The sequence below is a fragment of the Emydura macquarii genome, unplaced genomic scaffold (assembly GCF_026122565.2).
Source record: "Emydura macquarii macquarii isolate MOO-44397 ecotype Brisbane River unplaced genomic scaffold, CSIRO-AGI_Emac_v2 contig_2834, whole genome shotgun sequence".
Taxonomy (NCBI): Eukaryota; Metazoa; Chordata; order Testudines; family Chelidae; genus Emydura; species Emydura macquarii.
In genome coordinates, this window is record NW_027132971.1 from 4863143 (window position 1) to 4879534 (window position 16392).

Genomic DNA, 16392 nt, shown 5'->3' on the forward strand with positions numbered 1-16392 from the left:
GTCTGCTGCAAATAATGAAGGTTCACATCTTTGGGTCCTTCTAAACTCCTCTCCTTGCTGTAAGTTACGTCTTTTGCTGTTAGACAGTGGCCTAGCCACTGTGAGACAAACTGGGAATGTTCTTAATGAATACTGTGTGTGCCTCAGTTTCCCCTATGTATTATTCAAGTATTTAGGTGTTGAGTTAAGGGTGTGTGATCGTGCCCACAGACAATGGCCGGAACCCATTCCCTGCAAGGTGTTGGAGAGGAGAGGAGTGGTCAGGTGATCTCCTCACCTGAGAAAAACAAACAAAGGTGAGGGGAGAGGAGGAGGCGTGTCTGGTGCTGGCTGGCTGGGTCAGTCAGTCCCCTGTGGGGGAAGCCCAGGGAATGGAGCCCAGGAATGGGGCTCTATGACTCCCCCAGATGGTCTGTGTTGTAACTTCTTGATTCACCTGCTAAAAAGTTCTGTGCTGCTGTGTTCCTGAGAATTAATAAATCCTTCTGATTTCAAAGCTGGCTGTGAATCGTTTCTGATTGCAAGGCAGGGTGCATGACCCCTTTGGGGGCATGTCAGAGCTCCCCAGGCATCCCATCTAGGGGGAATCACTGTGAGGACCTCATGGCGAAACAGGGTTGCTAAATGCTCCAAGGCCAGATTCAGGAGGTGGCTGAACTGCTATGAGGGGCCCTGAGGGAGAGACCCACTCCATTAGAGTCTGGTATGGCTTCACCCAGAGTGGTTCCAGAGCACCGTCCCTGTGGGACAGTGGCCTAGCCACTGTGACCTACACCTTTGTGACCTCCAGGCTGGATTACTGAGACTGCATTTAGGTGAAGCTAAAGCACACAGACGTTAAAAAGGCTTCTGTTGTTCCATAATGCAAAGTCCATATTTCAGCAACGGAGTCTGTCTCCTCCGTATTCTGACTCCTCATAGAACACCCAGTCAACTTTAGGGTGTCAGATCTCATCTCTAAGGCTCTCCATGGCACTGGCCCAAGCTACCCAAGATAATTCTCTCTCCTACAATGATTTTCCATGACAATTAGGCACAGAAGCTACTGTCCACACCTCTAGGGTGAAACACATGAGAGTGGAGACCATGTTCTTGGCAGCAGGCCCAAAACTATGGAACCCTTTTCAAGAGCTCAGAACAGTCTTCAGAAATCACTGCCTCCAAAGTGACATGTAACCTCACTTCTTCAAGTCTAGCTTTTCCATAAACACTAAAGCAAAGAGGAAAAGATGACAGAAGAACAAGGGAGGGGCAATGAGAGTGGGAGGAAGGACATGGAGAGAAGAAAGAAGCCGAAGAAGCGGAATAAAATGGAGAAAACAATTCCAGTGACCCATCAGGAAGGAAAGAGGAAATCAGAAGGTCTTTACTGTGCTGTGATAGTCTGTGGAAGGTGCTCAGCTACTATGGTGATATGTGGTATAAAGATCCAGATAAGTAAACAGCATTACATGTTTGTTCCACAACCACTACCGCATCCACTGGCTGCAGTAGCTTCAGCCACCACTGTGCCCTATCTAATCTATTTATCATACAAATATTTCTGAAGTGCCCATCACCACAATATTTAGGTTCTGGGAAGGAGAGGGTGGGTAATCTTATATGGGCAGTTTGGCTAGCCTAGCTACACCATCTTGGATAAAGTGCCATGTCATCACCCTTCCTCTGTACTGTCCACATCTATCCCAGTGGAACTGTAGTTTAGAAGATGTATGTGTGCGTGCATGCACAGAATCTGGGTCTAAATACTTTGGCTGTTGTGTGATACGGAATGGGCAGAAGATGATCTATGTAAATAACTCAAATGTAATGCTGTATTTTAACACTCTCTCATGATTTCTGTTTGTTACCCTCTTATAATGCAACCAAAGTAGACATTAACTATATTTGTTCTTCCATGGAAGCTTGCCTATCATTTTCCAAGTGTTACTCTTAAATTAAATATATTCCCAGCCATGGCTCACTGAAACCAGAGATGTTCAGTTCTATTGAAATAACATTTTAGTAGGATATTAATCAACAGATGATTTCTATTGTTATTAATGTTTCCTGTTATGATTATTATTCCCCCCCCCAATATTTATAGATAACCTTTTACTGAAAAACATATTCCCTATTTCCAATCTTAATTTCTGATCTCTAGTACAAATGTGAATCTCTAAAATTCAAGAGAATTCAATGAAGTCAGGTAATATTGGGAACTCAAAGTTTTATGATTATACCTGAAATGGCAGAATAGTTATTTCTCCCTAGATTAATATCATTTGATTTGCTTGATAGAGGTTTTATTAATTTTTCATTTTTATAGTACAATTTTCTTCTTTTCTTTGTGTACAGAAAATAGCTGTACATGCATCACTGTGGACAACAGTACCATTCTGCCTGTCACTGGGCATCATCTTCAATTCAGACCTCTCTCAAGGTCTTCACATCCAGACTATGTCTAAATCTTGCTGATTCTTTCTGCTTAACATCTCTAAGATCTGGCCTTTTGTATCCATCCACACAGCTAAAACTCTCTTCTACACTCATCTCACATCTCAATTACTGCAATACATTTGTATCTGGCCTTGTCAAACGTGGTCTTTCCCTGCTCATATGCATTCAGAATGCGGCTGCGAAGATAATTTTCCTAGCCTGTCACTTTGACTATGTCACCTCTTTCTTTGCCTCCCTCCACTGGCTTCCCTTTTTCCACTGCATCAAACATAAGTTACTTGTCTTCACTTTTAAGGCCATTCATAACCTATTCTCACCCTATCATCATCTCTCATTCACTACTGAGATGTCAACTCCTGCCTCTGATTGGTCCATGTCAGACTCCATCACCAACTTGTTAAACTTTTCAAATAAGCATCTCCATGCTTTCTCCCATGTGCCCGTCACATTTGGGAGACCCCTCCCATAAAAATCCACAATGTTATCTTATTATTCTCCTTCAAAACCTTAAAACTCTTCTTTGCCTTGATGCCTACAAAAACTTGACAAAGATTAGGCCACTAGTGTCTCATTGTTTCCTCATACTCCCGTCTATCCATCCATTCATCTGACATCTCTTGCCTTTAGAGTATGTCTTCATTTAGAACCGGATGTCTAAATTCCAGTTTGAGTAGAGGCTGCCATCTCGGACGGACATGGACTTGGAGCAGCTAGCCCCTCCTGCTGCTGAGGTTACACTTTATTTTTAGCATGCTGGTTCAATCAAATTTAGCACGGACATGTCTCCTTGAGCAGGAAAATAGACCTCTAGCTCCAACTGCAGACATAACCTTAGATTGTAAATTCTTTGGGGCATGGTCCATCTTTTGTTTTGTGTTTGTACAGCACATTGTACAAACACAGCGGAGTCCTGGCCCATGACCAGAGCTCCTAGGCACTATGATAATACAAATAATACACACAAATAATATGTTCTGTCTAACTGTATAGTGCGCCTAGCAATACTAGCAGCATGCAACTCTGGAGACTCCTCCTTGTAGTCATATATATTATTTAATGTTACCCAGAGCTGTCCTTCACCTAGAAAGCAGGTGAATTATTTGGTGAATCTTTAACTGGAACTATACTATAGGCTGACTAGCTTCATATGCAGAACTAGCTTGAGGCTATCGCTAGGTGTTCTGGGTGGGAAGGCATATTTACACATGAAAAGTTAAAAAAATATAACATCACCATTCCTACAATTATAAGACTATTAATAACATAACCCATTATTACTTTATTATCTATTATCTCTACTCATGAGCCCCGTACTATCAATGATGAAAGTATGCATCCCCCACTGCCTGTTACCTGCACAACATTTTCAGCTTCATCTGCTATGATAACAAATCAAGTGATTTCAGGATTTTCCAAGAGATGTTTAAAAAGACAAAAATCTGCTCTTTGACAATGCGTGGTTTATGTCAGTGTGAACTAGAGCTAAGTGTGTGTGTGTTCAAGGACCAATTAGGCCTCAACTGTAGGAAATAGGTTATCGTATATCTTTTCCTGACTCTTTGCACTGATTGTTTTAGTTCATACCTTCTGAGTATCTCCGTTAACCTGATTTATTTTTCTAATATGTATCAAAAAAACCTGAGTTGGTACAAGGGCAAGTAACAAGCAAGATTCCTGTGTAATCCTGTGAGAGACCATCTGGACAAGCACAACATCCAGAAGCAGAAACTGAAACATGTATCTCTCTAAAGGTTGCTGCCTTACCTCTCTGCAAGTGTTTGCTGTTCATTGATTCCAACATTAAAAAGGACTGGGTACACACGCAGCTGCTTTCCTTCTTTAATCTCTTGTGGTAGCAACTCAAACATCTTTGCTGGAAGCTTGACCTCTATTACATAATGTTCACTAGGAAAATAAAAGGAAACATAAGAGATAGGAATATCTAGCTGTTCAATCTAAATTATGACCATCCTAGGTCCCGCAGCAAAGAATGTTTATATTTAGAAACCAACTTTTTTCCCTTCTGCTAATTGTGTTAAGCCTTAGAATTTCAAGTCATTTTTATTTATTTTTGTTTTGTTTTGATACCATAGCAAATGCATAAGGAAATAGGATCAGTAATTTAATTATAAACTAGGTCTTGATAATGACTTCTTCACTGAAGTGGAAAAAAAGGATTAAGAAGTGAAGGCAGTAAAAAAATTAAGGAAGAGCCTTTTGTCTCATTATCACTTGCTACAGAAATATTAATGAAGGCACCTAAAGCTTAAAATGCCATATGTTGAGCTACACCATCATTTTAATTCAGGCTGCACTTGAATTTGCCTGACGCACACTCTAATACAATTTGCATAATTTCTTGTACCCAGTAAAAACCATGGGTGAAATCCTGACCCTCCCCCAGCAGTCCGGGGTAAAATCTGTATTGAGTTCTGGAGGCCAGAGGGCTTCACTACTTGGATAGAAAGCATCCTCAAAAGAAAAAATAGCACTATGAAATACAGTTTAAAAGTACAGGATGGCTCATTAAACAAATATGAATTCTGATGTTTTAGAAGTAATATAATGTGACAGTTTTGTTGTCATATTGGTGTTCCCTCTCTGATTTTGTGAAAACCATGTTTCAGCCTATGTTTTGAGTATAACCTTGATTGTGTCTTTCACTGTAACCATCATGTTGGATTACATCATTGCTCTTGTTAAAGTGGGTCTTGTAGTTAGGTGATCCTGAATGAAAAAGACATCAAGGTGCCATCAACTTTTGGATGATCCTCACCTCCGAGAACAAGGGTTTGCTAAACAGGGGGACTAACCTAAAGGAAGCAGGTTCTCCCAGTTTGTCTCCAGGGGGCTGGAGCTTTCATCACCTAATGAGGGCTTTGAAGCCAGTCAGAGGGGACTGAAACCAAACATTTCCAGGAAGCGGATACAGTGTCAAGAGGAAGAGGGGAAGGAGGGACTTACCCACCTCACAAAGGGATGGGGCCTAAGGACTCTCAGAAAGGGTTAACATAGACTTAAGGGGAAAAGTGTATAGGGTTTTGCTGTTTTTGCATAGCTCTTTATATCTCTGTACTGTTTAAGAGTAAAGTGTGTTTAAGAAGTTCCTTTATAAAGCATCAGTGTGCCTTACTTTATCTATCATGTGGTCCCAGAAGAGTTAAACTAATCTGAGTGCCCATATGGGGAGAGCATGCATAAGCTATGGGGGAAACTTGGAAGAGGTCTTGGAAGTCTGGACAGCTGGACCATGGAACCCCCCTTTCCCGTGGACTGCTAGAGAGGAAGTCTGCACTTTGGGACTGTGTCTGAGAGGCCAGAGCTAGAGAAACTGCCCAGACCTAGTGTGCCTGAAAGCATGCAGGATCCAAAGGCTGGGTCCAGTACAACAGATTGGTGATCACCCACAGAAGGGATTCAGTCAGGGGTGTGACACATGGCCTGGCTCAGTCAGCACTACAGCAAATCTGGTACTGTCAAGCAGCAAATGCTCTATAAAGTAGGCACCCTCATGAGCAGTATCATTAGCTATGGGCTATTATGCAAGTCTCAAAGCAAACAAGTCTCAATGCCCCAGAGAAGACTAATTTAGGTTTTCTGGATTTAAATTCCCTAGTTTAAAGCCGTACAGAGTTGATGAGGTTTCTGCTTGTACAGAGCACTCTTTTCATATGACCTCTGCACAATGCCAATCATCTCAGGCCTGTGGGCTGGAATGCCTAGGTGCTGAATCTTGACTGTCAAATGCTATTGTACTGTCGTATGATGGTATGCTTGCATGAGGTTCAAAAGAAATTTTGATTTGGTCTAAATTTAAAAGTATGTGCATTTGAAAGAGAAAAAAAAATTATGTAGCTTAAGCAAATAATAATAAATCACAACAGCACATTTAGGTATTAATGATTTAAATTTTGGGATTATCTATTTAAAATGAGTATCCCCTTCCTGTAACTTCACTTGCCTCACACCTTAACCATGCAGTGATGATAAAATACATTATTTGAAAATGTTTATAATAAACCACCCTGTCATGCCTCGAAGTTCATGTATATAATAAAAAATATTGCCATGGAATTTTTTAAAATGCTACTTTTGTTTCTAACAACCCCTCAAAGTCATGAAACTGAACATTGTTTACTGAAAGACACATTGGTGGGTTGTTATACTATTCTTCATTAATGCTGTGATGTTTAGATTGACTTGTTTTATACATAAAAATGACTACTTAAGCATTTCCCCTGAAAGCAATTACAGATAATACTGACTTTGAAAGCTGTTATAATGCTGTTATAATAAAGAGTGTCCCTTTTAGTTTCATTTTAAAGACCTATATTATATAAGATTAACCAAAAAAAGGGGGGGAGGGGAAATTTATTTTTTATTTTTACAGCGATCAGAAATTTTTTAGTTTTTTACCCCACTTTTGCTCTTTACATTTAACTTCATATGCTCCAAAAGGTGCTGTGTCATCATATCTCTAACAGGAATGGGGCTCAGAAGAGGTAAAGCTGCCTTTTCATAAACTGATACCACCAATTCCACTCAGTGACTCACGGACCAGTAAGTACAGAATAGTAATGATAGCCAGTAACTCTTCTTCCTGATAACTGTCTGTTCCATCAATCCGTAATGCCTCAGGCATCTTAAAACCTATGTCTATATCAAAACCTGGACCTCCTAGCATGACAGTTCAATCAGCTGCAGTAATGGCACCAAGCCAGTAACAGTGGCTGTTGGATTTTTTCAAGACTTTTGATGGGAGTGATTTGCAAAGCATGTATTTTTTCTGTTCAGGGTCTATTCTATACACCGCAATTTTTCTTAATTATGCCTGATGTTTTCCCATCATGCTCTGACGTTCCTGACTACTTATTTCAATCCCTTCTCGGAAAGCTCATAGTATGAGAGTGAATTGTCAGGAAAATAGTGGTGAATACCCCCTTCTTCCTCCAACAGTGGCAATACATCTTTTCTAAAAAGTTGCTGCTTTTAGCTCAATTTAATTTATGGTCATCTTAAGAATTATAGCACTATTATGGAAATAATTCCTGCACAAGTAAAAACAGTTGAAGCTGTAGACTAGAATAATAACAGAGAAGAAGAAAAAAGTTCATCACATACAAGATAGTCTTTTCAATCCTGGTAAGTCACAGGCAGTATTGCTCTATTTAATTTATGTACTAAATTCCAGTATTACTTATTTGAGAAGCAGTGTGTACTAGTATTTAAAGTACAGGTAGTGATTAAAAACATCTATTTTTTTATGTCCAATTCTGACACAAATATCATGTATGATCTTAGGCAAATCATGAAGGTTCAATTTTTCAGAATTTTGGATTATCTCAATTTTGGGTTCCAAATTTAGAGACACTTCAGGTCAAACCTTCAGAGATGCAGTGCCACATCTCCACAGAAGTGAATGGAAACTGAGTGCTCAACAAGCTGGGCCCCCACATTTGACACAATCACCCTTAGAAGCCACTTTTGAAAATTTTGGCCCTGACCTCTCTGTACTTCAATTTCCCTGTATATAAAAATGGATAACACCACAGCCCACAACTCAGAGACATTGTGAGTATTAACATGTATTAATATTTGTAACTTTGAGATCCTCAGATGAAGGCACTAGGAAGCCCAAAGCATTATTAGCTTTATAGGCTCTCCAGAACATTACTATTTTTACAGGCCCTCTATTTGCTTCAGGCAAGTCACATTTATAGCATTTCCCTCATAAGGGAGCACAGCAAGAAGAAAAGCATTAACTGGGTTTCCACTTGATTTTACTGGCACAAGTTAAAGCTACACGTCTCTGGACTTGTACATCAGGAAATGGACAACACTTACCGCCTTCCAGTTATTACAGGTAAGAAATCATCTGATTTGGCTTCAATGATTTTAAACATTACTTTCTGTAAATCTGAAATGCCCACAGCCATGTCTTCTAGCATCCCGATTTCCTCACCTGTATAGAAAAATTACAAAATGTTAACAGATGCAGATGTGACTGACTAGCTAGTGTCTATACCTAAAAAGGTTCTAGCATGATGATAAGTGTAATACCTACACTTGATGATGATGGTGTAATGCCTACATTTCAAACATGAGTGACTAAAATTAGTCTACTAAATTCACACTTAAGGCATTTAAATAAAAATAGATAAGAACTTTCTGCCCCCCGTGAACTTACCAGTATTTCTGGGTGTTGGGTACTTCTGAAAATCAGGTCTTTGCATTCAAGGGACACACAACATTAGGGCAGCCTGGTTTCAAAATTCTGCCCATATTGACAACACTTTTAAAGACTGTTCTGCTCTTGGAGGGCAAGAGTTTTGAGTATTATAATGGGTGCGTCTCTGATGAACTTGAGCCACAGAGCCCCTTATACTGAGGTAGTCTTATAGTGGGGGCCAGACAGTAAAAACTTAATTTTGGGACTGGAAAAGGGCAGCACAGAAGTCAACTGTCTCTGCTTAAGTGGGACAGTCTCTATTTTCAGGAAAAAGAGCACCTCTGCCTGACTAACAAAAAATCCATATTCATCTGTGCATTTCAAAGTGTATTACAGTTTTTCTCTCCAAATCTCCCACTTAATAGTGATCAGTCTTGACATCTGTGACCCAGAAATCTCTTGGTTCCAGCTGGCAAAGGGCACAGGGGTACGTGGAGTTACAGGGATCTCCTCCGTTCACAAAAAGGGTCATGTAAGGTCTCTACTGAAAGCCTGTGTCACCCTGGTCACCATAATCATTACGAAATGTAAGTGCAGATAATATGTAAACAGATGTATGTGTGTGTATTTATATATGGATATATACATACACACACACATAAAAATATGGGAAATTATGTTCTTAAGACTTTGTAGTTAAAGTCACTCAAAGGTAGAATGTATTGAAAAAAAACTTTTCTATACAGGAAGGGGAGACACTTCATTTCCCTAGCTAACTATTGTGTATTGAGTGTCTTACAACCAGTGGCATACCATGGCTCTCTGGCACCTGGGGTCCAATACATGTATTTGCACCCCCTGTTGGTGGCAGTGGCAGTGCCTCCCCGGGGGGGAATCTGAGGGCCCATTTCCACTTTCCTGCCCCCCATGGTGGTCGCGGGGGCGGCGGCAGTAGCGTACCGAGGGGGTCATAAACCTAGGCGCCAGCCTGGAGGGGGGTGCCAGCTGGGCCTTCCTTGGAGGAGCTGCCCCCACTGACATCCCCAGCGGCCACGCCGACCCAGCACGTGCCTTCCTTGTTGTACCCAGCATGGCAGTGGAGAGGACAGGAGGCAGAGGGGCCGGTCACAAACTTGGTTGGTCACAAACTCTGACGGTCAGAGTTTTTGGCACTACATCTGGTCGGGGTGGTCGCCGGGGATGTGAGCGGGGGGATGGTTCCTCCGATGAGGGCCTGGCCAGTGCCCCACCCCCAGGCCAGTGCCCGGGGGCAAGACCTCCTCCCGCCCCCGCCCCCCTCAGTACGTCACTGCTTACAACAGAAGCCTATCAGCATACTAAGTCAAATGCTAATGAAGAGTTTGTGGGGACTTCAAAAGAAAATTAACAGGAAGAGATAAACAGCGGGGCCAAAGAGGGGAGGGGTCATCCTATTTTCAACTGAAGATCTAAAGGTATGGTCTGTTCTATCTAGGGGTGAAAAAAGACGCTCTGGCTTCCTTCATTGAGGAAGTAAACTGACGGTGGGTTTGCTTCATGAAAAAGGGATCTCAGCCAGGCTTGGCTGAAAGCACTGGGAAGAACTTTTGGTGAGGTAAACTTCTTTATATAGGAGAACAACTTGCTAGTTAAGTTTAGGCCATAGAAAGCATGTTATGATTGTTTTATAAATTACCCTTTGTTTGTAATATTTCTGTGTGCTATCACTTGAATCTTTATCCTTAAATAAACTTGTACTTGCTTTCTCTATAAACAAATCTAAGTGCTGCGTGTTAAATGAAGCTGTGTTTCTAAGGTGAACTAGTAAGCTGTAGTATACTGCGTCACAGCATCTATGATGCAGTTGGGAATTTAAATAGTTTAGCACTATAGTCATGTCACAAAAACTGACATAATTTTCAGAAATGCTGACAGACTGTAGATTACAGCTTTAGTGGCTATTTAAACTAGATATCTAGGTTAGTTGTGTAAACTAGTTATTTGGGTCAGGCTAAACACTTGTAGTAGTATCGTTTTTACAGTATTTTTCAAATATAAATCACAATAGCAGTATTGTCGAAACTAATCTCTTGTATTTATGACATTACAGTTCAGCACTCCACATGGGATAATTAGAATTTATGTTTCCAAAAGAAACTGCAAAAACAGATTACTATAATTTATAGTGCTACATTGACACATAGGACTATGGCTTTAACCATACTATTGTATGGAAGCATACTGTCTCCTATTAGGGTAATATTTGTTGATTCAATAAGCAAAATTCCTGAATGAAAATTAAAATAAGAATCTACTGGGTGAACTTCTTGGTTCGTAAAAATGACTAAGCAATGTTGTTCAACGGCAATACTTACTATACGTACTGAGAAGTCCTTCATATTGAACAATTAACCCAACAGTATGAAGCTGCTGTAGGAAGCCTTGATCATGTAAACTTGCATGCAATTTGATTATAAACCCACAGACCAATCCAGCAAGCTAAAAAAAATAGAGGAAAGAAATTTTGTGGGAAAAACAGATTAATCAGTGTAATCTAACTGTTTTATAACTATGTTTGCTTTTTTAACAGGATACCAGTTGTACTTTGGTGATTGAGGAACAAGATGGAAATGACGGTTTTGGGCATATATATCATCTCAATTGTATATTATGGTATTTTGTATGGTAACATATAAATAAAATATATGGCTCCCATTCTGACATTAAACTGGTTTTATACCTGTGAAACGTCACTGACTTCAGGTGAGGGTTACTTTTGATTTACAGTGCTGTAACTGAGATCAGAATGATGTCCTTAAGTCTATTAATATTTAAGGCTGGGGTTTTCAAAGGAGCCTCTGGTAATTAGGCACCCAACTCCTACTTACATTCAATGGCATTTGTTCACTTAAGACCGTTAGGCCCTTTGAAAACCCAACCAAACAGTCAAACCCCGCCTAAATCAATTCATTTTTCATCATAGTACAGAAACTTAGAGCGAGTGAATTAAAACAAATGAAGAAGCTGTGTTGTGCTAAAAGAAATCGCTAATACCTGCATGTATGCCATGATCAATCACAATAATGTAAATAACAAAAAGTTACCAAAACAGAAAAACAGTAACTCAAGAAGAACCTACTGCTTGACTAAAGACGATATCTCTTCTTAGGGTCAGCATCAAACACTGTGGCAAGCCACATGCAAGTTCCTGAAGTAGAACAAAAGTCATTGATTGCTTTGCCCTTGTCACCACCTCTCCCATGCAGTCCTTGAGTGTAATTATGAGAGGATAGAGCTGCTCATACCAGTCACCTGGAACAATACAGAACATCAAGACTAGTTATACTGTAGAAAAACCTGTAGGAAAAGCATCTTCTCAGAGTACAGAGAAGTTGGCAGTGGTTCTACAGATCCTCCTGTCCTTCCCTCCCCACAGCAGATCCTATTCTAAACATTATGCTAGAACAGGCTCCAAGGAATGGTTACATTGGGGAAAAGATTCATCTCTCTTCCCTTCCCTAGTAGATCTCCCCAGTGTCTAACCTACATACTCAGGGTGGGAGTTGGGACTAGATCTGACACAAAATAAATACTCCTGTATAAATCTAACTGCCATATTTACTTGTGTTATTACTTCCATAGCACTATAGTTGTTCAGAGCTCACTTGAAGTCCATGGAGCTAAGAAAATTTACACCAGCTGAAAATTTGCTCCTGGCTCCTGCACTGAAGAGTTTATAATCTAAGTTATACAGATCTGAACAAATACAGTTTAGTTGTGAGGGTGACAGCAGCCCAATTCTGACAGGTGATCAGTCTTGGAAGGCCAAAAAAAGAAGCAGCTGGGTGCAGTATTAGCAGAGTAATGATTAGTCTGGGAATTAGGCATTCTTCACCGTTTATTGAACTTCTCTCTCTTTCTTTTAGATGTATAAAGATAAATAAAATGACTTTTGGACTTATTTGAAGGACAGACATTGGTGATGAAAATAACTATCACAATATTTTGAAATATATGTTGATGTGTTATTAAAATGCATATTAAAAACAAAGGATTTCAAAAAAATAAAATACTTGAAAAAATGGGATGCTTGAGTGAATTAAAAAGGAATACAACAAAAACATCTAGTGATGGACCAAAACTGGAATCATTTATCCAAATTGGCCCCATCTTTACTCCAAACCTGGACTTCGCAGGTTTTAATAAAATTAGATCTGCATCCAAACCACTCAAGGCTTGCCTAATCTCTCACTATATCAAACCATGATTAACTCTCCTCTGGAATCTGTCCAATATTCATCACCTTTCCTTAAGAATGATATAGTGGAGAATTCAAATGTGTAGTGAACACCAAGATTAGATATACAGCTTGTGACAGACTGAATAATGTACAGCAAGCCATCATGTTTGCTGTCCCTTGCTGTTATTAAGGATCACAGACTTAATTTACATATATAAATTAAATTGGAGATAATGGCAAATTGTTTCATGTAACATTCCAAGCCAGGTCAGTGAAGGACTAATTAAAGTTCTTCAGGCAAGGGAAGACAAAGCTACCCTGTGGAGAAGTTAATTTAGACTACGATTTCAAAAGATACACAAATGAACTTAATTCTGACCAAAGAGTATGTTATGAGTAGGGAGCTATGAAAGACAAGAAAAACTTTTGAAATGCTAGGTTGCAGGAGGTAGGAAATAATGATGAGGACAGAGCAGTCATACAGTGTTTTGGATTGCTTGATAAATTGGTCATACCTACTGAATGAGTGACTATATCCTGGAAAGCGGTGACTCTGAAAAGGATTTAGGGGTCACAGTGGACTAAGAATTGAACATGAGCTCCCAGTGCGATGCTGTGGCAAAAAATCCAATGTGATCCTTGGACATACAAACGGGAATAAATAGCGAGTAGGAGTAGGGAGGTGATTTTATCTCTGTATGTGACATTGGTGAGATGGAGACTGAAATGCTGTGTACAGTTCTGCGGTCCACATTTTTATAAGGATATTGAAAAATTGAGACACGATGCAGAGAGGACCCACAAAAATGACTGAAGGTCTAATGGAAATGCCTTACAATGAGAGACTTAAAGAGCACAACCTGTTTAGCTTATCAAAAAAGAGACTGAGCAGTGATGTGATTACAGTGCGTAAGTACCTTCACAAGGAGAAAATACCATGTTCTAACACGCTCAGCAATCCAGTGGAGAAGGGCATAACAAGAACCAATGGCTAGAAGCGGAAGTCGGACAAATTCAAATTAGAAATTAAGCACAGATTTGACCTGTGATGGTAATTAAACATTGGAATAAACTACTAAGGGGAGTGGTGGCAGATTTGCCATCTCTAGGTGCCTTCCAATCAAGCCTGAATGCCTTTCTAGTTCAAGCAGGAATTATCTGGGGGAAAGTCTATGGCCTGTGTTCTGCAGAAGGTCAGACTAGATGATCACAGTTGTCCCTTCTGGCCTTTCAATCTAGAACTCTATGAATATATGATTTAACTCAGTGGTCCCCAAACATTTTAGATGGTGTCCCCCCTTATGCCTGTCCACACCCCACCAAGCAGCAGGGCCAGAAGCAGAATCATGGCTGGGCCACGGTGGAGCTGCGGCCAGGCCAGGAGCCCGGGGCCAAGGCCGGGAAGATGGCTGTGGATGGGTCTGGAGTCTGAAGCGGAATGGGGAGGCTGTGGTTGTGGGCGGGGCCAGGGCTGGAGCAGAGTGGGGCTGGGTGGTACTCCTTCCTTGCCCCCTGTGAGGGCTGGCCCAGGCCCTGCCACTCCCCCTGAATGTTCCTCCCCCACAGTTTGGGGACCTCTGATTTAGCCAAACATCACACAAGTTATTGGGCTCAAGACAGGGGTAACGGGGGGAAATTTAAGACCAGTGACACTGTGGGTTATATAAACTGTGGGTTTCTATAATCAGATTTACTTCAATTATAGGATAGAGCTGGCTGAACAGAAAAGGAGAGGAGTCTTCCAGGGAGCTTCAGTCTTGCAAAACTAGTTTGAAAACGCTGCAGGACTGACACTTGGCTCATGTGGAGGAGCTCATAAACTCTGCAGAACTAAATATCCCACAAGCCTTAGAAACATCACAAGAATGGATCTTAACTCAGTGCAACCATATGGAACATAACTATACTCCAGTTAACACAAACTTTTCAGCTGAAGAGATTTCAGACATGCACACAACTTTTAACCTACCACCAAATGAAAATACTTCTTAGAACGACAGCAAAAGCTGTTTAAGAGCACACAGCAACCTACGTTATAGGAAGTGAAGAATACTATACCCAACTGAAGTTTCACTGGGAATAGACAGAATTCTAATTATTCAAAGTGAAATTTATGCTGGACAACAGAATAAAAACCGTTACTATTGTCAGTGTTGGGAGTAATTTACATTAATACCTACATCGGTATGCTAATTAACAAAGTGCTTTAAAGATGTAAAGCATGGAAGTACTAAATATTATTCTCTTCAATTATCCAAAGTGCTTAAAACTTTGGTTTTACATCTCAGACAAAAGGTGGCACCATCAATAACACAGTACTCATTTATGTCATGATAGTCACTGGAGATTCAGTAATTGGAATCTCTCTCTCTGATCTAGTACTGAACCGAAACTGCATCCTGCAGCAAGCACCTGGACAGTCCATGGACATCTCCCTCCAACTGTGTGTGTAGTTTCATCACTGACACCGGGATGCAAACAGGGCATTCCTGATTAATTAACTTGATCTTTGAGTGTTGACCTTGTATATTATATATGAAACAAGATATTCATAAGGACAATTTTCTTTTTTTTAATATTAAAAAATTTCCGCACTGACTATCTAAAAATGTCTCAACTCCTGTTGAACTTTTAAGTTCCACAAACTCCATGGAATGCCAGCAGAATTACTAATCAAAATATTTATATCATTTATGATCAATATACATCTATTAAGTTATGGTTTAAAAAGCCGTTTTCCAAAAACTCTAGGCTGACTACATTTAGCTTTATGACCTAGGAGGAGGAACACATTCAGTTTTGGACAACACTAAAATGGTATTCTAGAATAAAAACAGAATTGTTCTTTTTCCTGCAGGGTACAAGAAAAAATTATTCAAACTGAATTAAATTATTTGTACCAATCCCCTGATTGTTTTTTTACACTGAACTTTTGCTCATTCACTCAACACAAAATATGTTTAATTTCCAGTAGGTGGAGCTAATAAATAAGTCTGGAGCAGGATTGCATTACTGCATATCATTCCCCATTATAAAACTAGAGTACCCCTTTACATTTAGAAATTAGGGAATTTACTCACTGAAGGATATAGTCTCATATTTATTTTTATTTATTTTTTAAATAAAGAGTAGGTCTTGAATCAGTACCAGACTGACAGACCGGGAGCCAGAATACTTCTGTGTATCCATTGAGCAGGTACAGCATAGACACCAGCAGTAAGTACAAGTTTCCCCTCTGTGCCCTGTCAATATGCCACTGAAGGGACCACCTCTAAGATTGATCTCCATGATATTAAATTCTTGGCCTCTGTTAAAAACACCATTATACAAGGATGCCAGTTACGATAGCGGATTTGCAGGTGCAGACACCTGTCCACTAGGAACTGAACTGAGATCACCAGGGCATTCCAGATAGCTCTCCAAACTGACATCAGAAACAGTTTTGATATTTACTGCACTGGGCCTGCCAAGAAGTGAAAACTGTGTATTCTATTACCAGTCTCAGGAGCCTTCCAGTCCCAGGCACAACCGTATTTTGGTATGCAAGGATTTGTATACACAGTTC

The 16392-nt window shown here is 40.2% G+C and overlaps 1 protein-coding gene across 5 annotated transcripts in view; it reads right to left on the bottom strand.

Moving 5' to 3' along the window:
• INPP4B (inositol polyphosphate-4-phosphatase type II B) overlaps positions 1–16392 on the bottom strand; it is a 426088-nt gene that overhangs the window by 101253 nt on the left and 308443 nt on the right. For all 5 annotated transcript variants that reach the window (XM_067567968.1, XM_067567967.1, XM_067567972.1 and 2 more), the window contains 4 exons: positions 11727–11899; positions 10963–11086; positions 8284–8401; positions 4204–4344 (listed from right to left, as the gene is read on the bottom strand). In XM_067567968.1, coding sequence (XP_067424069.1) covers positions 4204–4344; positions 8284–8401; positions 10963–11086; positions 11727–11899 — 556 coding nt within the window. The remainder of the gene's footprint in view (positions 1–4203; positions 4345–8283; positions 8402–10962; positions 11087–11726; positions 11900–16392) is intronic.